Source organism: Sturnira hondurensis, unplaced genomic scaffold, assembly GCF_014824575.4.
Source record: "Sturnira hondurensis isolate 20B ecotype Veracruz unplaced genomic scaffold, ASM1482457v3 Scaffold0020489, whole genome shotgun sequence".
In the NCBI taxonomy this organism is placed as follows: Eukaryota; Metazoa; Chordata; class Mammalia; order Chiroptera; family Phyllostomidae; genus Sturnira; species Sturnira hondurensis.
In genome coordinates this window covers 6,721,764-6,746,576 of record NW_028093120.1, presented here as the reverse complement: position 1 = coordinate 6,746,576, position 24,813 = coordinate 6,721,764, and the positions used below count along the sequence as shown (strand labels likewise).

The window sequence follows — 24,813 nt, the reverse complement described above, 5'->3', positions numbered from 1 at the left end:
AAGATTATTATGGAAATAAAAAATCTCTATCATCTGGTGATGTTGTAGCTATTGCAGCATCTTAGTCCAACTCATTCCTCATGTGTTTGTTGTGATGCTGGTGTAAACAAACCTACTGTACTGCTAGTCATATAAAAGTACAGGACACACAATGATGTATAATGCATCATCCTTGATAATGTTAACAAATGACTGTTACTTGTTTATGCATTACTATACTATGCTCTTAATTGTTCTTTTATTTATATTTTTGAAATACATTTTATTGGTTATGCTATTACAGTTGTCCCAATTGTTTCCCCTTTGCCTCCCTCCACTCAGTATTCCCCAGGCCCTCCAGCAATCGCCCCCTTAGTTCACGTCCATGGGTCATGTATACACATTCTTTGGCTATACAGAACATAGCTGAAGAACACATAGGATACATGTATCCATTTCTTATGTATTCTTAACTTCTTCCTGCCTATTCTGTACCTACCAATTTGTAGTTCATAATTCCTGCATGTTTCCCCCTATTCTCTTCTCCCCCCTCCCAACTGATAAACCTCCAAATGATATCGATATCTATGATTTTGTTTCTGTTCTGCTTGCTTATTTTGTTTGTTTTTTAGATTCAGTTGCTGATAGTTGTGTTTGTTGTCATTTTACCATTTATAGTTTTGATCTTCTTTCTTCTCTTAAATAAATCCCTTTAAATTTCATATAATAAGGGCTTGGTGATGATGAACTCCTTTAGCTTTACCTTGTCTGGGAAGCACTTTATCTGCCCTTCCATTCTAAATGATAGCTTGGCTGGATAGAATAGTCCAGGTTGTAGGTTCTTGCTTTTCATCTTTGAATACTTCTTTTCAGCCCCTTCCTGCCTGCAAAGTTTCTTTTGAGACATCAGCTGACAGTCTATGGAAACTCCTTTGTAGGTAACTCTGCTTTTCTCTTGCTGCTTTTAAGATTCTTTAACTCTAATCTTTGGCATTTTAATTATGATGTCTTGGGGTGGTCCTCTTTGGGTCCAACTTGTTTGGGACTCTTTGTGCTTCCTGGACTTGTGTATCTATTTATGTCCCCAAATTAGGGAAGTTTTCTTTCAAATAAGTTTTCAATTTCTTGCTCTTTCTCTTCTCCTTCCAGTATCCTATGATTTGAACGTTGGAACATTTAATGTTGTCCCAGAGGCTTCTTACTCTATCCTTGTTTTTCTGGACTTTTTTTCTTCTTGCTGTTCTGATTGATTTTTTTTTCTTCCTTGTGTTCCAAATCGCTGATTTGATTCTTGGATTCATCCACTCCACTGTTGATTCCCTGCAAATTTTTATTTCACTTAGTGTAACCTGTATTTCTTCTGGGTATTTTTTATGCTGTCGAAGTATCCAATGAATTTCTTGAGCCTCCTAATAACCAGTGTTTTGAACTCAGCATCTCAGATTGCTTATCTTCATTTTGTTTAGTTTTTTCTGGAGTTTTGTTTTATTCTTTCATTTGGGCCATTTTTCTTTGTCTTCTCATTTTGGCAGCCTTCCTGTGTTTGTTTCTATGTATTAGGTAGAGCTGCTTTGACTCTCTCTTAGTAGTGAGGCCTAATTAGGAAAGTGTGCCTGTAAGTTGGATGGGGTGGAGTCTTAGGTAATTGTTTGGGTGGGGCAACCTGTGTGAACCAGGTTGATGGAGTCTCAGACATGTGGCTCTGTGTGGGAGAAGGCTCAGAAAAGGACAATGGCCCCTGCCTGTCCTCTGGAGTTCTGTCCGCGAGGAAGCTGTGCCCTCGCACTTGCCCTGATGCGAGACTTCAGATTCTCCCTGTATGCCACTGGTGCCCTTCAGGCTGCTGCCTCAGCGCTGAATCCCAGAGGGAGTGAGTCTGCATAAGTCCTATGTCTATTGTGGACCCTTTAAGAGGAGACACCTGAGAATCCTGCAGTTGCTTCTGCCACCCCAATCCCACTGGCTTTTGCAGCCAGAACTTATGGGGACTTATATTCCTGGCACTGAAACCCTGGGCTGGGTGGTCTGGTGTGATGCTAAGATCCTTCACTCCTGATACATCTGTCCCAATTTTTATCCACCACATGACCACCTGTTCCATGTCTCTGTCCCTCCTACTGGTATGAATGAATGTGATTTCTTTAATTCCTTGGTTGCTGGGCTTCCACACAGGTCTATTTTCTGACAATTCTGGATGCTAGTTGTTTTGTAGTTTAGTGGTAATTTTTACTGTGGTTGCGCAAGGATGCAAGCTGTGTTTACTTATGCCTCCATCTTGACCAGAAGTCTGTGGAGGAGAGCTTAACTGTTATTTTAGAGTATGCTCTTTTTACTTACAAAAAAATTAATGTAAAACACATACCATGTTATACTGCCAGCAGCCTCTTACATCTTGTTTTTTACCGTGTCCATCGATCATATCATTTTCACTTGTGCTTAATTTAATTTCATGTTGTTTTGTATAGTAACATCCTGTACAGGCTTGTAGCCTAGGAGTAATAGGCTGTAACATATAGCCTAGGTATGTAGTAGGCTATAGCATCTAGGTTTGCGTATGAACACTATGATGTTTATACAATGACAAAATTGCCTAATTACACATTTCTCAGAATATATCCTAGTCATTAAATGGTGCATGACTAGACTTTATTTCTCAGTGCATTTTATTTTTAATGTAACAATAGTTCATGAATATTTTCAGCTTAATAATATTTGTGATAAACAGTACACATAAATATTTCTATTAACCTTATACCTGATCGTTGATATTTCAATACCTCATATTTGTATAGCATTTTACAGTTTATGAGGTATTTTCACACACATTATTTAATATTGCTAATTATCTGTGAAGAAAAGTTGAACTTTTTAATAAGTAAACCATAGTGTTTTCTTTATAAATTGTATACACCTGTGGTTTTCACATACATAACATTTACATGTGTACATGTATATGTACAGATAGAGGTATGAAGTCATTGTCATAACAGTTTACTACAATATAGTATATTACATTAATAGTATGAAAACTATATATTCTAACTTAGAATGAGGACAATTTCTCATAAAACTAAGATGATATATGTTATTCAATGGTCCTAGCACAAATTTGGTATAATGATAACTATGTTTGCTTGCAAAAGGGAAATCAAAGTTGTTCTGATATTTTACCTCTTCTAGGACTTTAAGAAACTGTACACTGTTAAGCAATAAAGTCTATCTTTTAATTCATAGTACAAAAAACTTTTTAATTAAAAATATCTGATAACATAAAAGATAACAACTGATACACAGAAAAAGAAACCTGAGAGGGAAAACTGAATACAATAATGCACATTACTCCTACACTAAATGGTTTGGAATTCTCATCACTCTAAATTCCCCTTGGACTCTAAAACCCTCCTTAGTTGTCTGCCGTCTTCCCTTTTCAGATAAGCTTTTCCATAAGAGATCTAGAAGTATATTGCCTGCAATGCCTTAACTTGTATGTGTTCCATAACACACTGCTATCTAGCTTCTACCTCTACCACTTCACTGTACTGATTTGGCTAATGATTAACTAATTAACCTAATAATTGCAAAAATAGACACTTTTGACTGCTATCTTTCTGGAGGTTTCCATACCATCATGCTTTCCTAAGTATTTTCCCACTTCTCCTGTTGTTGCTTCTCAGGGTCTTTCTTTGCTTGCCTTTATATGTTAGAATTTTTGAGAGATATGTGGCCCTCTTTTTTGCTTATATATTCATATATACTTTCTATGTAATCTTATTTATATTGCCTGTGTGATCTTATATATATCTCTATGTGAGTGAAGAGTTAACAAAATCTGTTTTTCTCTGTGGAGCAATGTGGCTTGAGGATAAACTGTTCCCCTGGATTATTAGTAGGATTTAAACTATATTATAAGGTATGCTAAAAATGACCCATTCATTGGTAAACTGCATCTGGACTGAGAGGACTGTTAATACACCATAGGTATCTGGTAGGAAGCTATAGCTTTGGGTTTCTCTGAGTGGTAGTTTTATAATTGGCTGGCCATGTCTCTTGCATGGCCCTGGAAGCTATTTACATGGAGCCATTACTTCTAGTTTGAAACATGGGATTTCTAACACAGAGTGTCTATATGCCAACTCATTGTGACATCTTTTCCTTACAGCTGAGCTGCCTTTTGTGAGAAGGGCATAGTAAACACTAGCCCTTTGAAATTTCTAGTCAAGGTGGCAGCATAGGTAAATGTGGTACTCACCTCCTCCCACAACTACAGAACAACCATCATTCAGAAATACCTGATATCTAGCTGAATGGAAGTCCTGCAACTAGGGATTTAAAGAAGAAGCGACACCAGATTAGTAGGAGGAGTGGGGACACAGACTAGGCTAATTACATATCCATGTGTGGCAAATAAAAATTGGGAGAGATATCTTGGCTACAGAAATCCCCCCTGAGGACTGAGGGGGTCCCAGCCCCAAAACCGGCTGCCTACCTCAGGGTTCCAGGGACGGGAAGAGAACTCTTCATAACTTCTGGCTGCAAAAACCAATGGGTATTGAGGTTGAGGGAAACAAACAACAGCTATAGTCCCAGCAGTTCATCTTAAAGGGCCCACACATGAACTTACTTGGATTCATTCCCTCTGAGCTCCAGGACTGGGGAAATAGCTTGAAAGTTGCCAGAGACATATTGTCTGCTGTCAGAGTGATAGCTGGGGTGACAGAAGGCATTGTTTCTTTGCTGAACTATCCCCTCTGCAGAGCTGGCAGGCAGGTGCCATATCTGAGATTCCAATGACTTGACTCACACTGTTTACCCTGCCCTGGTGTTTCCCTGAGGCCTTGCCCAACCAACTTTTGGTCCCATCCAAACTGTTTCTTTCTTTTCTTTTGTTTTAAAAATATTTTGTTTATTTATTTTTTAGAGACAGAGGAAAGGAGAGGGAAAGAGAGAGAGAGAAACATTGATGGATGAACAAAATGTCAGTTGTTTGCTTCTTGCACACCCCCAACTGGGGGACCCGGCCTGCAACCCAGGATGCGCTCAGACTGGGAATTGAACTGGTGACCTTTCAGTTTTCAGGATGATGCCCAACTCACTGAGCCACAGCAGTCAAGGCCAAGCTGTTTCCAGTGCCTTTTTCACACAACTGTGATGGCTTGTCTCGACTTATGCTTCATATTTCCCTAAAATCTCTCAAACAAGCAACATATGGCTTTAGCGTGCATAGTACTTCTCCTTAAGTGGCCTCAGGACTGGCAAGTAGCAGCAGCTGGCCTTGGTTTGCACCTTGGCCTTGCCTGGGCATCTTCAAAATCAGCACAAATAGCAGCCATTTGCACCTTGCCTTGTAGCTCAGGCCTGGTGACCCTGGGCAGAACAAAGGCGGCAGCTGAGCTTGGCTTACATCTCCTAGGAGGGCCCAGAACCAGCCCACCGGGTGGACAGTTTCAGATCATGTTGAAGCAGGTTGTCCACCACAAAACGACCTCCAGAAGCAACATACTCAAGGGGCAAACTCAGGGGAAACCACAGCCCTGCTGAAGTCAGTCCTGCTTTATGGGGTGGGTCCCAGCAGAGTTGATTCTCAATGGTGGTTGGATGTCAGTGGTCACAGCCAGTCCTTGCAGCTGATTGTTCTTGGGGTAAATTCCTTCCATTGACTTGCTAACAGCAATCACAGCTCAGTTACAAAAGGAGGTTGTACACAGCCCCCATGGGGAGTGCCAGCTTGGGTGACTGGTGAGGCTGTGCTACTGGACTCTACAGAACACCCACTACATTAGGCCACTCTAGGAAGCTTGGCAGCTCTACCTAATACATAGAAACAAACACAGAGAGGCTGCCAAAATGAGGAAACAAAGAAACACATCCCAAATTGAAAACTCCAAAAAAACAACTAAACTAAATGGAGACAGGCAATCTACTAGATGCAGAATTCAAAACACTGAACTCTGATAAGAATGCTCAATTAACTTAGTGGAAGAATAGGTGAACTTACTGAGAATTTTGACATAGAGGAAACATAAAAACAGAGACAGAAGCACATAAAAACAAACCAGTCAGAAATGAAGAATACATTACAGGGAATCAAAGTGTAGTAGCTAAGCACAGAGGATCAACTCAGAGATCTTTGGAAAATAAGGAAGCAGAAAACTTCCAATCAAAAGAACAATAACCACAGAAGAATCCAAAAGAAAAAAATGAGGACAGTTTAATGAATCTCTGGGACAACTTCAAGTGTACCAACATGCACATCACGGGGGTGCTGGAAGAAGAGAGAGAGCAAGAAATTGAAAACTTACTTAAAAAAATGACAGAAAATTTCCCTAACTTGATGAAGGAAATAGATGTACAAGGCCAGGATGTGCAGAGATTCCAAAACAAGATGAACCCAGAAAGGCCCACATCAAGACACATAAAATTAAAATGCTACAGGTTAAGGACAAAGAGAAAATCACAAAGGCAACAAGGGAAAAACAGTTAGCTTCCATAAAATTGTCAGCTGGTTTCTCAACAGAAACTTTGCAGGCTAGTAGGGATTGGCAAGAAATGTGCAAAGTGATGAAAAGCAAGGACCTACAACCAAGATTACTCTACCATTTAGAATTGAAGGACAAATATAAAGCTTCCCAGATAAGAAAAAGATAAAGGAGTTCATTACCACCAAACTAGTATTATATGAAATGTTACAACATCTTCTGTAAGAAGAAGAAAAAAATAAAATATTAAAAATATGAACAACAGAGTTCTGGCCAAGATGGAGGCATAGGTAGAACCCCTTCACTTCCTCGCACAACTAAAAGGAGGCTAACAACCAATCTAAAATCAATAAGCAAACAGAAGTGCCAGAACATCAAATTGCATGAAACTTTGACAACCAAGGAATTAAAGAAAGTCAACCAGATTAACCAGACCAACCAGGACAGTAAGACGGGCAGACAGAGAGGACCTGAGGCAAGGCGATGGACTGCAGGAGTGGATCAGACTGAACGAGAAACTGAGTCAGAGCTCACTGTGTACTATGGCAGGGGTTGCCATGGTGGGAGAAATTCCCAGTTTCACACAGAATTCAAGTTTGTCAGAAAGTGGAGCTAGAGCCTAGTAGGCGAGCTGCATTGTTCTCTCTCTGGCCCCTCCCCACCAGGCAGCACCACAGCACAGCAAGGAGGGTTGCCCTGCCCAGGTGAATACCTAAGGCCCCACCCCTTACAACTTAACAGGTGAGCCAACACAAAGAAATATGGCCCAAATGAAAGAACAGAGCAAAACTCAGAAAGAGAACTAAGCAATGAGGAGATAGCCAACCTATCTAATGGAGAATTTAAAGCCCTGGAGATAGCCAACTTATCTAATGGAGAATTTAAAGCCCTGGTAATCAGCCCTCACATATCTGACTGAGCTTGGTTGAAAAATAAAAAAAAACAAATGAAAGATACCCCAAGTGAAATAAAGCAAAATATTCAGGGAACCAGCAATGACAGGAAGGAAACCAGGACTCAAATCAACAATATAGAACAAAAGGAAGAAATAAGCATCTAACCAGAACAGAATGAAGAAACAAGAATTAAAAAAAAAACACGAGAAGTTTAGGAATATTCAGAACAAGTTTAAATGTTCCAATATCTGAATTATAGGGGTGCTAAAAGGAGAAGAACAAGAGCGATAAATTGAAAATTTATTTGAACAAATGAAGGAAAACTTCGCCAGTCTGATGAAGGAAATAGACTTCCAAGAAGTCCAGGAAGCTCAAAGAGTCCCAAAGAAGTTGCACCCAAAAAGGAACACACCAAGGCACATCATCATTAAGTTACCCAAGATTAAAGATAAGGAGAGAATCTTAAAAGCAGCAGGAGGAAAGGAGAGTTACCTACAAAGGAGTTCCTATTAGACTATCAGCTGATTTCTCAAAACAGACCTTACAGGCAAGAAGAGGCTGGAAAGAAGTATTCCAAGTCCTGAAAGGCAAGGACCTACACCCAAGATTACTCTGTTCAGCAAAGCTATCATTTAGAATGGAAGGGCAAAAAAAGTGCTTCCCAGATAAGGTCAAGTTAAAGGAGTTCATCATCACCAAACCCTTATCATATGAAATGTTAAAGGGACTTATCTAAGAAATTGAAGATCAAAAACTATGAGCAGTAAAATGAGAACAAACTCACAGCTATCGACAAATGAACCTAAAAAAAAAGAAAAACAATGAAAACAAAAACTAAGAAAACAACTAGAACAGGAACAGAATCAGAGAAATGGATATCACATGGGGGGTTTTCAGTGGAGAGGGGGAGGGGAAGAATGGGGGGAAAGGTACAGGGAAGAAGAAGCATAATTGGCTGGCATAAGATAGATGGGGAGAAGTAAAAAATGGTATAGGAAACAGATAATTCAAAGAACTTACATGTGTACCCCATGGACATGAACTAAGGAGGGGGAATGCTGGAGGGTTGGGGGTACAGGGTGGAGGGGGAATAAAGAAGGAAAATTGGGAAAACTGTAATAGTATGATCAATAAAATATACTTTAAAAAATAAAAAATCTTTCCTCAAAAAAGAGAAAAAGAATATGAGGCAAGAAAATCAATAATTTATTTTATGCTGTTATGTCCTTTCATGCAGTATGATTATTTTTTGTGTATGATGTATTTTAGAGTATTTGCCAAAAAACAGGTTTATAATGAAAAAATATGAATAATAAATGGCAATAAATACATAACTATTAACAATCAAATTTAAAAAACAAAATAAGTGAATAAGCAGAATAGAAACAGACTCATAGATACAGAGAACATTTTGACAATTACCCTATGGGAGGGGGTTGGGGGGTGAGTGAAAAAGGTGACGGGATTAAGAAGTACAACTTGGTAGTTACAGAATAGTCATGGGATGTAAAGTACAGCATAGGGAATATAGTCAATAATATTCTAATCACTATATATGGTATCAGATGGGTGCAGGATTTATTGGGATAATCACTTAGAAATTATACAATGACTAATCACTGGGGTGTATACCTGACACTAATATAATGATGTATGTCAACTACAATTGAAAAATAAAAAATAATAATTTAAAGGAAAAAACCCTAACTCTTTAATGCTTTGTGGCCTGCCCTGAAGAGTCCTCCTATTGAAGAATGTTGACTGTTGACATGAGGTGTTTTCTGTCCTCTGTTTGAAGCCAAATGTTGCTTATCGTGGTCATGGGAGTTTGTTTAGCTGAACCCAAGATTACCAATGGTGGGTACTGAACTATGATTTTAGTATAATCCATTAATTGGCAACCTTCATATCTATATTTGTATCTATATATTTTCATTTTTTTCCTTTCTCATCCTTTTCTTCTAACTGTCCAAAGTATTTCTATTCTTTATCTGGTGTCCTTTCTCCGCTATACAAAATAGTGCTATTCTAGTTTAGACAGTAATAGCCTAGCCCCTGGATTATCCCACTATTTTTTCTGATGTCCTTTCCTCCTATCACTCTCTTCTTCATTCTCTGCCATTCACACTAGTTCTCTTTCTAAAATAATAAAGAGGATTATAATACTCTCTGCTTAAATATCTCCACTGATTCTCTACTAGTTATATGATAAAGTTTAAGCTTTACAGCTAAACGCATAGCATTTCAAGTCTAATCTCAATCTATATTCAAGATCATTTCCTGTCCCACCAGCAACACACCCTCTAGTTCTGCCACTCTGAACAAGTTCTGTTTCCTTAGGAGTCTGTGCCTTTTCCAACACTGTAGGCCTAAACATGCCTAAACTCAACACATGCTTCTTTAGTAGACAATTCATACTCATCCCTTAAGTCTTCTTCCCAACTTTAAATTTTGTACTTCTTTATCATTATGCTAATATTTCCAAAACAGTCCCCTTTATATGGTATTACATGTGTATTATAATGTAACTATCATTACACAGTATCATAATTTAACTGCAAAACTTTCTTGGAGAGAGGAAATCATTTACATTTGTATTCTGTCAGACTCTGGTTCTATCACTTTTTTCATTTCATAGCCAAGCTACACTTACTATCTTTAGTTTCTTGCTCTATTTCTTTATAACTCATTGCAATTTCTTTTCTGCCCCTGTCCTCCAATAACACTGCTTTGACAAAAGTTGCCAGTGTGACCTTTCTGTTGTGGAGTATAGTGACACATCATTTCCGTGCTGGATTTCCATTCTTTGCCCCTCCAGGTTCACTTCTCTGCTTGTCTCCGCCAAACAGAGACTGAATGATCCTTGGGTTTTTATTTTATGGCTGAGTTTGGCCAAAGGAAGTCACTAGCAAGAAATGGGAGGGTGACAGAGAAAAGATGTTTTCGATAATCACTCCTCTGGCTTCCTCTCTGCTGGGCTTGGTTAGCAGTGGAAATGTTTCTCTACCTAGGACCACAGGGCTAGTGTGGCAGCCCTGTTCTATAGATACAACTCCCCTCAGCTCAGGTCTACGCTGGTAATACTGACTTTTTTGTCGGTTCTAGTGGTACCTCACCATCCTTAGTTGGCTTCCCAGTTCCTCTGTTAACCTCTTTTTAGTTACTCCTTTTAAATGGGCCATCTGTTTTCTGCCAGGATCCTGGTGGATGTAACTTTTGCTATTGGTTCCCTAGAAGTCATTTGATCTCCCTAAGTTGTTTTTCACCCCATGAAACTCTACCCTTCCTTTGTTTCCATGATACCTCCCTCTCATAGTCCTATATCAACCATTCTATTCCTATTTGCAAGCTTCTTCTTCTTCTTTTTTATTTTTTCAATGTTGCTGTTCTTCAGTGTTCTATCCTAGTCTTGTCATCACAGCACATATTCTTCATGGTTGATCTCATCTATCGTGTTAGCTTCAGAAATCTTAAGCTTAGATCGTTCTCTTTAGCTCAAGACCTATATACTTTCAATTATATATGATGAAGTAACTTTTTTGCCCTCTTCAATCCATTGTCCATACTTGTTCACAATAAATTGGAATGATATGTTAAGAAAGAAAAAATGATCTTATCACCTATTGGCTTAAAACATTTCTTTGGCATCTCTTAAACTCTCAGAATGAAGGTTATACTCCTAAACATACAGATACATTTATCTCACCAATCTCATATCTAGCCAAGGTATTGGCATATTTCACCCTACCATTCAGCCATACTCCTAAAACACATCTTTTCTTCTATCACTCCTGGCCTTTGTACATGCTCATCTCTGTGTTTGCAGTGCCACCTACCCACTTGCTTCATGATTAACTCCTATTTTCTTCAAAGTATTGCTGAAGCATATCCTCCTATTCCATGAGGTCTTTCGTGACCTATACTGAAGACTGAGAGGGTGAATTTAACTGTTCTGAACTATGATCAAGGGAACCACTGGCCACAGGTATTCTAAATAATGGAGGTACTTTAGTAAATAACATGTACAGGTAAAATATTAACAATTGATATCTGAATTATAGCTGATTTTATATAAATAAATATTAAATATTATTATCAATACTTGTTAGGTACTATTGTATACTTTTCAAGCATTATTTCACTTCTCTTCCGGAACATATAGTAGGGATTGTATTTTACAGTGTTATACTTCTTCATATCCCCTTTATAATGCTCAATCTAGTGTTATGCATGTAGTAGCTTCAACATTTATAGTAAATGAATGGAAAATACAGGATGTCAGAGTGTGGAGTGTGCTCTGTAGTTGGTTTGTTCATCCTGTTGCTTCCAGATGAGCCATTTAGCTAATCTGAAGATGAAGCAGGAGACTCTAGCTTTTACAACACACCAAGAAAAGATTTTCAGTGAGGAAAAACCCATTTTCTACCATAGAATTACTCCTTTTGCTTAAAATGATATCACTACAATTTAACAAAATTTTTTTCATCTTGGTAAAGATGAATAATAATATTTTAAAGTGGTTTTGATGACAGTTCCCATAGAAATTCAATACAAGCAGCATTGTAATACCAAAGAAAACAGATTAAAATTTTGCCTTATTCTTGAAGCAATTTATATTCCACTCTACCTTAATTTAATCAGTGAAAAGTAAAACAGTAACTAAAACAGGAGGAAGGAGCAACTGATGAAAAGGCCTACAAACTCAGCAACTAAAAAGCTACTAATAATTACATATTAATCATAAACTACTTACCTCTGGTTTATTGTTGGTCTGTAGGAAGAAGAAAAGTTCACTTTTGATTTTAAGTTGGATTCTTGAATTTGTTTGAGGGCCTCTTCTAATGGAGGCACTGGTTTTTGAAAAACTAAGGGGATAATAAAGAAAGATCAAATAGTACAGAATCACTTCAACTTCAATGATCTCTTGATATATAATTTAATTGGTCAGTGATAAAATACTACTTTAAAACTTTGGTAAATAGGAGAAAATTTTTAGAATAGTCTAAGTAGTTTAAATTTAGAAATCTAATCCCCAAAGGGAAATGGTTACCTCAAAATTCTTATTACCAATATTAAGAATATTTATCTGGAAAAAAAAACTTTGAGAATGTCTAGACTCTGTGCTGGCATGCAAAACTCATTGTATTTCATGACAGAGTTCCATAAATTTCTTACAAAATTTATAAATATTCTTATGAAGAAAAAGGAAAGCTATTTTAAGCACTTTGTAAGTATTATCTAATTTAATACTCACTATGGCCTACGAGGCAGGGGATGTTATTTGAATCTACATTTTGCATCTGAAGAAACTGGGGCATATAGAAGGTAAGTGACTTGTTCAAAGTCATAATTATATACACATTCATCCACATACTACTTTGCACCTCTAATTCACCTTGTTTTTTGAGTTGAAACACAGCGCTCTTTTAAGGACATTTGTTGGGAACCGCTCTGCCTGGTTTCAGGAGCCGTAACTGCCCCCACAGGCTGAGGCTGAGTGAGCGACCTCCGGAATGCGAGCCACTAAGGGGACAAAGCTTGTCTCTGGAAGCAACGCTGCTTCTGCTTCATCCCCTGTCCCCAATGCTTGGTTGGTTAGTCAGAGACGGGTATGACCCCTCAGAGGAAGGACTCGGGGGGCTGCAACAAAGAGGGAGTGATGGATGCTCGCCCCTGGCTATTCTGACATAGCCTGAGTCCCCATTTCCATCTGAGAGAATCCCTTCCTGGCTCTAATCCACTTAAGCCTAAAAAACTATGATGGGGAAGGCGGCGCAGCCCTTTGCTGGCTAGAGTGGGATCAGGGGTGTTCAGGCCTAAGAAAGAATATGTAAAATCCTGTGAAACCTCCTTTGTTTAGAATGCTCTCATTTAAATGATAAGAGTCCAAGCAAGAAGTTTGTTTCTCAAAGTTTTATGGCTCTTTAGCTATCTGACCCTGACTGAGAATAAGCCCGCAGAGTTCTTTGAATGTATCTATTGTTTGATCCTTACTTGTATTTTTGTGCAAACCAACCAAACAAAAGCCCATTGAGTAAAAGGTTCTTGGCCCTTCTCCTTTGAGAGATTGGTCGCCTTTCCTCCCCAAGCAGATCATGTCTTGGAGGTTTCACTATCATTCGTGGTGGACAAGGGGACTTTGCGAGCAAAGTTGCCCCCACAGACATTATTTTTCCTGTAGCCCTCAGACATGGAGACATGATTTTCCTCTGATTACATACTACCCTTCATTGAAGGCTTAACATGTCCAAACTGTCTTTCTTCCTTTCTCCTTTTTTTGTGTGTGTGTAACCTAAATTCTTTTTTTAAATATGTTTTATTGATTATGCTATTACAGTTGTCCCATTTCCCCGCTTCATTCCCCTCCACTGTGCACACCCTCTCCCACCCACATCCCCCCCTTTAGTTTATGTCCGTGTGTCTTAAGTTCTTTAGTTTCTACATTTCTCATACTGTTCTTGTCCTCCCCCTATTTTCTACCTCCTGTCTCTGTACCTTTCTCCCTCTCTCTTCCTCGCACTCCCCTGTTGCTATCCCTCCATGTGATCTCCATTTCTGTGGTTCTGTTCCTGTTTTAGTTGTTTGCTTAGTTTGTTTTAGTTTTAGGTGTGGTTGTTAATAATTGTGAGTTTGCTGTCATTTTACTATACATGTTTTTTATCTTCTTTTTCTTAGATAAGTCCCTTTAACTTTTCATATAATAAGGATGTGGTGATGATGAACTCCTTTAACTTGACCTTATCTGAGAAGCACTTTATCTGCCCTTCCATTCCAAATGATAGCTTTGCTGGATAGAGCAATCTTGGATGTAGGTCCTTTACTTTCATGACTTAAAATACTTCTTTCCAGCCCCTTCTTGCCTATAAGGTCTCTTTTCAAAAATCAGCTGACAATCTGATGGGAACTCCTTTGTAGGTAAACAGTCTCCTTATCTCTTGCTGCTTCTAGGATTCTCTCCTTCATTTTAATCTTGGCTAATATAATTATGACGTGCCTTGGTATGTTCCTTCTTGGGTCCAACTTCTTTGGGACTCTCTGAGCTTTGGGACTCTGGACTTCCTGGAAGTCTATTTGCTTTGCCAGATTGGGGAAGTTCTCCTTTACTATTTGTTCAAATATCTTCTATTTGTTGCTCTTTGTCTTCCCCTTCTGGTACTCCTATAATTCGGATGTTGGAATGTTTAAGATGTCCTGGAGATTGCTCTGCCTCTCCTCATTTTTTTTGAAGCAAACTTTATTTATTTTTTTTAAAGATTATATTTATTTATTTATCTTTAGATGGGAAGGAGAGAGGGAGAGACACATCAATGTATGGTTGCCTTTTGTGCGTCCCCTGCTGGTAGTTAGCCTGCAAGGAACCAGCCTGCAACCCAGGCATGTGCCCTGACTGGGAATCGAACCGCGATTGTCTGGTTCGCAGGCCCGCGCTCAATCCACTGAGCTATGCCAGCCAGGGCTGCCTCTCCTCATTTTTTTGAATTCTTGCTTCTTCCTTCTTTTCTCTTTAATTATTTCTTTCTTCCTTCTGATCCATTCCACTGATATGAGTCCCAGTTTCCTTCCCATCACTCTTGGTTCCCTGTGCATTTTCCTTCATTTCGCTTAGTGTAGCCTTCATTTGTTCATCTAATTTCCAACCAAATTCAACCAATTCTGTGAGCATCCTGGTCACCAGTGCTTTGAACTGTGAATCTGATAGGTTATCTATCTGTTCATCACTTAGGTGTATTTGCTGTGGAGCTTTGATCTGTTCTTCTGTTTGGGCCATTTTTTTTTTTTTGGTCTTGTCACGCCTGTTATGTATGAAGAGTGGAGCCTTAGGTGTTCACCAGGGTGGGTCAACCCAGTCTCTGGGCTGGGCCCAAGAGGCCAATCCTTGCAACTGGGCTATGACACTGTATGTGGGGCAGGGTCCCAGAGGGAACAATGGCGCTTGTTCTGCTCTCTGTCAGACCTCAGTCCCTTGGCCACTTCCCCCAAGCAAACTGGGACTTTCTGGTGCTGATTCCCTTGTGGGTGGGCTTGTGTACGTTCTACGACCCTGTGGGTCTCTCTAACAAACTCTCCTGTGAGGCTGGGAGTCTCTCCCTGTACCTCAGTCCCCACAGGTGTTTTCAATCCATGTTTTCAGGCTTTATTTCCCCGAGGTGAGACCCTGGATTGCATGGTCTCTCTCACTCCCCAGTTTTGCCTGGTTTATCTGTGTGTGAATGTGGAACCACTGGCCAGTCAGCCAGCTGCCTTGCACACAGTGCCTTACTTCACAATCGCCACGTCTCTGGGTCTGCTCCTTGCCACCCTGTGCCCAGGGTCTGCCAGCCACTGCCTGCGCACCTAGGGTCCACCTGCTGCCATCTTGCATGCCCGGAGTGCCTTGCGTGCGCAGTGTCACCATTTCTTGTGTCGCCACCCTTCTCTGCTCGGCCACCCAACTCCGCCCCGCCTACTGGTCTGGATGAATGTGTCTATTTCAACTCCTTGGCCATCTGACTTCCATACAATTCAATTTTCTGTCAGTTCTAGTTGTTTTTTTTTTCTAAATTTTTGTTGTCCTTATTTTGGTTGTGCAAGGAGGCATAGTGTGTCTACCTATGCTTCCATCTTGGCTGGAAGTCTCCTTTCTCCTTTAAGAACCCCTATTACAGACTTCCGTTCCAGATGACAGCATAGGTAAACATAGCTGACTTCCTCGCACAACCACATCAACATTACAACTAAATTACAGAACAACCATCACTCAGAACCAGTAGAAATAAAGTTGAATGGAAGTTTGACGACTATGGAATTAAACAAACGACAAACATCCAGTCTGGTGGGAGGTGGGGAGACATGTAATGGATTGGTCCCACATACACATGTGGTAGATGAAAACAGGAGGGAAATCTCAGGAGCCAGGAGTCCCAGACCCATACCAGGCCCCCAGCGTAGGGTACCAGAGCCAGGAAGATAAGTCCCCATAATTTCTGGCTTGAGAAAACAAGCAGAGATTGAGTTGGTGGAAGAAACTTCTGGAGTCCCAAGGAGTTCCTCTTAAAGAACCCACACATGAACTTACTCAGACCCACTCCTTGGGTAGGTTCAGCACCTGGGTAGCAGCTAGAAAGGTACTGGTGGCATATAGGGAGGAAGTGAAGCATCTGGCATCAAGGCAAGAGCTGTGGAACAGCTTTCTCCCAAACAGAAAGGCAGGCAGAGCTACAGAGCTGGAAGGGTGCCAAATCTGAGACTGCATCAACCTAGCTAACACTATTCTACCTACCCTGCAGATTCCCTGAGGCTCTGTCCCACCCAACTTATAGCTGTTAACAGTAGCTCTTCCATATGAATGGCTGTTCTAGGCTCAATCTTCACAACTTTCTAAATCCTTTCAAACAAGAAACAGCTGATCTTAGTGAGCTGCCAGACCCCCAACCACATACCTCTTGCCAGTGGCCCGATGCATGGCACTAGCAGCAAACAACCTAGATCCACACCTTGGTTTTACAAGGGAATCTCCAAGCCCAGCTCAAATAGCAGCCATCTCAGATTGCTCTATAGTTCAGACAGGGTGTCCCTGGGCAAAACATAGGTGGAGGCTGACCTTGGCTGCACACCCTGGGAAACCCAAGGGCTAGGCACCCACTGGATAGCTGCAGACCACACTGGAGCACCACCATCCTGCCTCTGCATAGTGGATTCTCCACAGATGGTGGAGGTTGGTGGTCAGTGGTCAGAGCCAATCCTTGCAACTGACAAGCCTGGGTAAATCTCTTCCATTGACCTGCCAAGAGCAACCAAGGCTCAACTACAAGAGGAGGGTGTAATCAGCCCACACAATGATTCACCTCAAGTACCCAGCTTGAGTGATAGGGGAGGCTGTGCCACTACACCTTATAGGATAGCTACTATATTAGGCCATGATAACAAGACATGATGTCATAGCAGGTCTACCTAATATGTGGAAACAAACAAAGGGAGAGAAATGAAGAGACAGAGAAACATGTCCCAAATTGAAAGAACAGATCAAAACCCCAAAAAGAACAAAATGGAGATAAGCAATCTTTCAGATGCAGAGTTCAAAACACTGGTTATAAGGATACTCAAGGAATTTAGTGAGGATCTCAACAGCATAAAAAAAAGATCCAGTCAGAAACAAAGGATACACTAATTGAAATAAAGAAGAATTTGCAGGGAATAAACAGTAGAGTGGGTGCAACAGAACCAAACCAATAATTTGTAACATAAAGAAGCAAAAAATAACCAATCAGAACAACAAGAAGAAAAAGGAATCCAATCACCCCCACCAAAACCACCTCCCAAAATGGGGATAGTATAAACAGCCTGTAGAACAACTTAAAGTTGTCCAACATTCGCATCATAGGGGTGCCAGAAGAAGAGAAAGAGCCAGAAACTGGAAACCTATTAGAAAAAACAGTGAAAGAAAACTTCCCTAACTTGGTGAAGAAAATAGACATATAACTCCAGAAAGCAGAGAGTCCCAAACAAGATGGATGCAAAGAGGCCCACTCCAAGACACATAATTAAAATGCCAAAGGTTAAAGATAAAGAAAAAAATCTTAAAAGCAGAAAGAGAAAAGCAGATAACTAACTACACAGGAATTCCCATAAGACTGTCAGCTGATTTCTCAAAAGAAACTTTGCAGGCTGGAAGAAACTGGCAAGAAATATTCAAAGTCATTTAAAGCAGAGACCATAGCCAAGTTTGCTCTACCCAGTAAAGCTATCCTTTAGAAGTGAAGGGCAGATAAAGAACTTCCCAGACAAGAAAAAACTAAAGGAGTTCATCACCATCAAATCATTATTATATAAATGTTAAAGGAACTTATTTGAGAAAAAGAAGATCGAAACTATGAACAATAAAATGGCAATCAATACATACCTGTCAACAATTGAATCTAAAAAACATACTAAGCAAACAAGAACAGAGACAGAATCATGGACATAGAGAGTGTTTTGATGCTTGCCAGATGGGAAGGGGGTTTAGGGGAAATGGGTGAAGAGGTGAGAGGATTAAGAAGTACAAATAGGTAGTTACAGAATAGCCATGGGGATGTAAAGTGCAATATATAAAATGGAATAGCCAATGAATTTATATGCATAACTTATGACATGAACAACGGTGTGGGGATTACCAGAGGGAATGAGGAGTGCTGGGTAGAGGGGGCAAAGGAGAAAAAATTGGGACAGCTGTAATAGCATAATCAATAAAATATAAAAAAATAAACCCCCCTATTATGTTTGTTATTTACCCTAAAATGTTTCAGTAAAAACAGCATATGATTGTGTATGAGTTAGTTCAAACTTGAACTCCAAAGATAGTCCATTTTCCTAATCGAGGAATAATAGCATAATATACTAGTGAGCAATACACAATTATGAGATGGTTTACTGGATATTGTAATCATAAAGGACCAATTCTCTTGAGACAGATACTATCAAGCTATAGATTTTGACTGCTTTCTAAGTAGCATGATCAATGTCCAAAATATTTTTTTTATTGGTACACAAAATAGCCTGTTGAGTAGCCCGGTGACTATTAAATATGGGCTTTCTTTGTTGAAATTAAAGGTATTCAAAACAAGTAGATTTCCCTAAACATATTTTAATCACTCCCAACCCTTGCATGAACAAAGAATAATAATCTAGGGAGGTCTATGCTTTTTACACTTAGAAATTGCACCTGAGGTTTGATCTCTAACCAGTCTGATGTCCAGCCATTACTAAAGGAACATTTCTGATTGTCCAGCACAAGAAGGCACAGAATTCTTTGTCTCTGGAATGTGGTTGGCTATGCATGAGTGGACCTTTCATTTAAGGTGCAGAAAACCTAAAAGGGCAGAGAACTGGGATTTTCTTGAGCTTTCTGAACAAGATGTATGAATTGTTTTATATTTGCTTTGCTAATGAATATCTAGTCATGCTAGATTATAGTCTGATATTTGCTTTTATTAACTTCTGCTACTTGTCTATCAAAGAGAATTTAAAAACTAACTTAGGCTGTTTATAACCACCATTACTGTTTCTTGTTGCTGTTATCTCATGACCTTAGTCACTACCTCTCACTCATTAACAATTTAAACCTACATTTTTTGAGTACTTACTGTGTATTAGGGCTTTATTATTTCCTTTAATCCACTAGCTCTAATCCTTCTTATTCTTTTACTCTAATATTATCACTTTAATGATTTTCTGGTCCCACTGGAGCCCTCAATCTGTTGCCCTTCTTTGTAGCAAGGGGAAGAGTCAACTATCATGCATACATGGTGAATCTTTAATTTAACTCTCCTAATTTGAGAATAAACTAAACTAATAGACAATAGTTGTCTTACATACCCATATTTTTGGACCATGAGATGCACCTAGGTTTTAGAGGAGGAAAATAGGAAAAAAATTTTGAAGCAAAAAATGTGGTAAAATATTTAATAAAATAAATAACATAGTATTTCACAAGTGTAAATGTAAATAGAATTCAACAGCAGCATTAACAACCATTATTCCTCCCAAATTTGGAAGAAAAAAAACCCTCCAAAAAAGTGCATCTTATAGCCTGAAAAACATGGTAGCTTTCTTTTTGCTCTTCATTGATAGCACTGAATTTTTTAAATTACACTGAACTTTCTTAAATTACTAATTTAACATTTTGTGTAGGTAATATATTCATTCAGGAATAAAAATTATGATACTGACTGAATACATTTGGCAGTCTTGTTCTCATTGGTCATTCATATATTCTTTCACTGTTTCTTTAGGCAAATATAAATACATATTGTAATTTTCTCCCTTTCCCACACAGTAGGCAGAATATTATGTATACTGATCTGGACCTCGACTTTATTCTTTAAATGTTCTGGAAATCAGGGACAGATCCAAGTTTTATGAAAGTATAACATATACAATTTGGGGGCTCTCATTAAGAAAATGTAATGCAAAATTACTAATATAAAATTATATTTAGGGGTCATAACCATGAGGGCTTGTGAAACTCAAATCTTCTTAGCTTTTTGGTAAATCTGTCTCTGCTAGAAATAGTTCCTTATCAGTTTGTTTTACTCTCCCCATTATTATTTTTTTAGTTGCATAATATTCCATTGTGTGGATGGGAATGTCATTTGTTTTTGCTAAAACACTTGTTTATTTGTACTTAGACCCTTTGATAGTACCTTTTTGGGGGCAGATAATATTCATGAGTGGTGACTACTTCTCTGAGGCACTTAACACAATGACCTCCTAAAATGACCTCTTTTGCTTTTGTATACATTATATTCTTTTTTTGCTTTTGGTTTCCATATGCTTTCTTGATAACTACTTCTCAAAATCCATTTTTAGTTTTTCTTCCTCTACCTACAGTAAACACTAATGTGTATAAAGAAAGGTCTTATTTTAGGCCCTATCCTCGGTCGTTGGTCTATACTCTCTTATTTAATTTATCCTATGGCTTTATTTATCAACTATATATCTACCCATTGATGACTATTAAATACACATTTCTTTTTTAAAGATATTATTTATTTATTTTTAGAGAGAGGGGAAGGAAGGATGAGTTAGAGGGAGAGAAACATCAATGTGTGGTTGTCTCTCACGCACCCCTAACTGGGTACCTGGCCTGCAACCCAGGCATGTGCTGTGAGTGGGAACTGAACCAGTGACCCATTGGTTCATAGGCTGGCACTCAATCCACTGAGCCACACTAGCCAGAGGAAAATATACATTTCTACTCCATATCTTTTTCTTAAGGTTGCTGATTTGAATTCCCCATTTGGATGAGTCATGGGAGACACAACTTTAATGCACTTAAAACTAATGAATAATCTTTCACATCTCTAACCCCATTCTCCTATACTTGAAACTTGATTAACATTATTATCATCCACCAAAATAATTAATTTATTCTAAAACTATTTACTGAGTACTAAAAATGTGTACCAGATCTTATGCTTTAGATACACTGACATACGTTAATTTATTTGCAAAAACTACAGTATTCTCTCTGTCTGGAAAGTTTTTTTTTCTTCCTCTTTGCCTGGCAAAATGCTCACTCTTCAAGACTGAAATTAAGTTATTTTTCCAGGGATGATNAACATCAATGTGTGGTTGTCTCTCACGCACCCCTAACTGGGTACCTGGCCTGCAACCCAGGCATGTGCTGTGAGTGGGAACTGAACCAGTGACCCATTGGTTCATAGGCTGGCACTCATTCCACTGAGCCACACTAGCCAGAGGAAAATATACATTTCTACTCCATATCTTTTTCTTAAGGTTGCTGATTTGAATTCCCCATTTGGATGAGTCATAGGAGGCACAACTTTAATGCACTTAAAACTAATGAATAATCTTTCACATCTCTAACCCCATTCTCCTATACTTGAAACTTGATTAACATTATTATCATCCACCAAAATAATTAATTTATTCTAAAACTATTTACTGAGTACTAAAAATGTGTGAAGCTCTGTACTAAGTAGTAGGTACACTGTTCTAGCCTTTATCCTATTGCTTTCTGTCAATTAGTACCAAATCCTATTTCCTAAATATACTACCTCTTATTATATCCAGTGAAGTGGTTTAATTTAGCAGCTTAACATGTCTTGCTTCAAATACTTAAATAATCTCTTACTACCATATCTACTTTAGTATGTCTTTAGTTCAATCCATCTTCCATGTAGTAACTGTAATTATCTCTCTAACAAATAAATCTAATGATAGGAAAAACCAGTAGTTTCCTACCTAATATCAATTTTTCCTTTCTCCCTTGGCAACAGAATCTATAGTGTTATGAGTGGGTGATATAACCACACAAATAGTTCTTTTCAGTCTTTTTTGCACATGGAGTAGTCAATTTGATATAAACAATTTAAAGGTAGCTCAGAGGTACAACATTTTGTCCCTTACATTTCTTCTTTCTTCCTTGCCTACAACATTGATATGATGGCTGGAGCTCTAGCAGCTATCATGTGACAATGAGGATGAAGATATAAACCACATGCTAAGGATGATTGAGCTGAGGTACAAAAGAAGTCTGAGTTACCAGTGACACTACATAATCATCAAAATGGCTTTTAATCGCCTACTTCAGGATTTCATATTATACAAGAGAAAAATAAGCCCCTATCATATTTAAGTTATTAGTAGCTTCACTTACTGACAGTAATATCTCTTATTGATACAATAATGGCTTGTGTTCCAGTTAAAAAACTAAGTTGATTGTATTTTGGATAAGGATGAAATTCTTAGCATCACATATAATGCTCTTTGAGAGTTGGTTCCAACTTATTTTTTTAGACTCAAATGCACTTTTCTTTTGCTTTCTCCAGATCTTATGCTTTAGATACACTGACATACGGTAATTTATTTGCAAAAACTACAGTATTCTCTCTGTCTGGAAAGTTTTTTTTCTTCCTCTTTGCCTGGCAAAATGCTCACTCTTCAAGACTGAAATTAAGTTATTTTTCCAGGGATGATGTCCTTGATGTTCCCGTATAGGTTTCATGCTTATTACTCTGTGTTTTCACAGTACTTTATACATTCTGCTACCACTATATTTATTGACATTAATTGTTTATATTACTCTCATCTCCAAAATAAGCTGTGAAGTCTTTAATGGTAGAATACAATTAGATTTCTCTGTATCTCCACTTAGCCCAGGGCTCAGTACAGCCTAGTACAAAATGTTTGTTGAATAAAGGTACTGCTTGTCCCTTTTCTATTTGAAGATCTGACATCTGTTGTTAATTCTGTGTTACTGTTTTAAGTTATTAAAAATGTAGATGGATACAAAAAATAAATCATAATCATATTTAAAAATTTAATTGGTTCAATGTCTTAGATTGTTGGATTATATCATCCTATAGACTTTATTTTTATTTTGCCAGTCTTTTAAATACAAATTTGAAGCAAAATGTGCATAAATGCCAGAATAAACGTGGCAGTAATTTATGGAACCTAAATGTTAAAGTGTCCTTTTACGAAGTTACATATTAGATCAATTTTAAAGGAACAAAAAACCCAAACATTGTAAGCCAATATGAAGGAGAATAAAACTTGTGAAAACTCAAAATTTACTAATAGAGCCAACAAAACATCCAAATTAAACCTAAATTAAACTGCAATTTTTCACTTGGTTAAAGTCCTATTACTTAAAAAGGGATACTAGTCTTTTTAGTTTGAATTTCTACTTTGTTTCTTAATTTATTATTTTACTGTCTATCCAAATTGAATATGTTTATAACTTTCATTTTTGTTCCCATATTTTTCTAGAAATTAAGATACCTGCTCTCCTCCGCTGTGACAGAGGAATATGGCCACGCTGGAATTTTTCAGTAACTTCTTCAAACTTCTGTTTTCTTTCTTGAAGTATTTGTTCTCTAATTTGATACTCTCTTTCTTCTTGTTCTTTTCTTTTTTCTTCAAAAGCTCTGTATTTAAAACATAAAGAAGATAACAGAATTAGGCAATAAGTTTAAAAAACAACACAGAAAATAGTTTCAAAACAATGCATTATATATTGAAATATATATGAAAAAAACACATTTACTTAGAAAAAACACATTTTTTAAAACTTATTTAATACTCACCTGGAATATATTTACTGATTTTAGAGAGAAAGGAAGGGAGTATAGGGAACTGATCCACTTGGCAATGGCAAATGTAGCCCAGCCATAAGAGGAAACCGGCAGGTACAAGTCAGCACACAGGAAGCCAAACCCAGGGTTCGGCTTTCCAGTGGGAAACCAGGACTGCATTATACTTAGGTTGCTTTGAGGCTTGCTCTTGCTAAAACTCCCTCACCGTGAATTGAAGCTGAAAATGTTTACTGTGTATCTTTAAAGTAACTTCTGAAGTCTGTGCTAATTCTCCCAAGGACAGAGTGTAACCAGACCAATCACTCTTATTGTTCCCTTGCATTTGCAAATTTTTCCTTGTTAATCTGTAAGAAGTAATCAGTAACAACCTTCCCTTTATTATATGTAAAAAGTAGTCACCTAAAGCAAACCTTAGCATGATGAATGAAAACCTTCTTTGATGTATGCTATTAGAAAGCAATAAAGGCCTCTGACCAGCGACACCACTGGTCAGAGACCGCATCACGGGACAGGGGGAGAAGGAGAGGCAAATATTGATGTGAAGGACATATCAACTGATTGCCTTCTTCTTGTGCTCCAACAGGGGATTGATCCCACAGCCTTTTGGTGTATGGGATGACACTCCAACCAACTGAGCCATGTAGTCAGGGCAAAACAACAGTTTAAATTTTAAAAATCCCCTAGCAAAATAAATTTAAATATTATTGTAAGTGGCAATTTAATAACTTACTCCAGGTCAATGAAAATCTATGAAATGAGCCTCTTTCTAATTTCTCATCTCAAGCCTTGCTGTGGAAAAAATCTTTTCTAAAAAGTTACCTTATTAGACTTCTGGCAAGATGGAGGCGTAGGTAGACATGCTGTGCCTCCTCGAACAACCAA

At 38.3% G+C, this 24,813-nt stretch overlaps 1 protein-coding gene across 1 annotated transcript in view; it reads right to left on the bottom strand.

Annotated features, from left to right (window-relative positions):
* Nucleotides 1-24,813, bottom strand: part of CEP126 (centrosomal protein 126) — a 77,693-nt gene that overhangs the window by 29,690 nt on the left and 23,190 nt on the right. Inside the window, exons 3-4 of the mRNA XM_037029743.1 lie at nt 23,618-23,763; nt 12,105-12,216 (exon numbers count right to left, since the gene is read on the bottom strand). Of these exons, the coding sequence (XP_036885638.1) occupies nt 12,105-12,216; nt 23,618-23,763 (258 nt within the window). The remainder of the gene's footprint in view (nt 1-12,104; nt 12,217-23,617; nt 23,764-24,813) is intronic.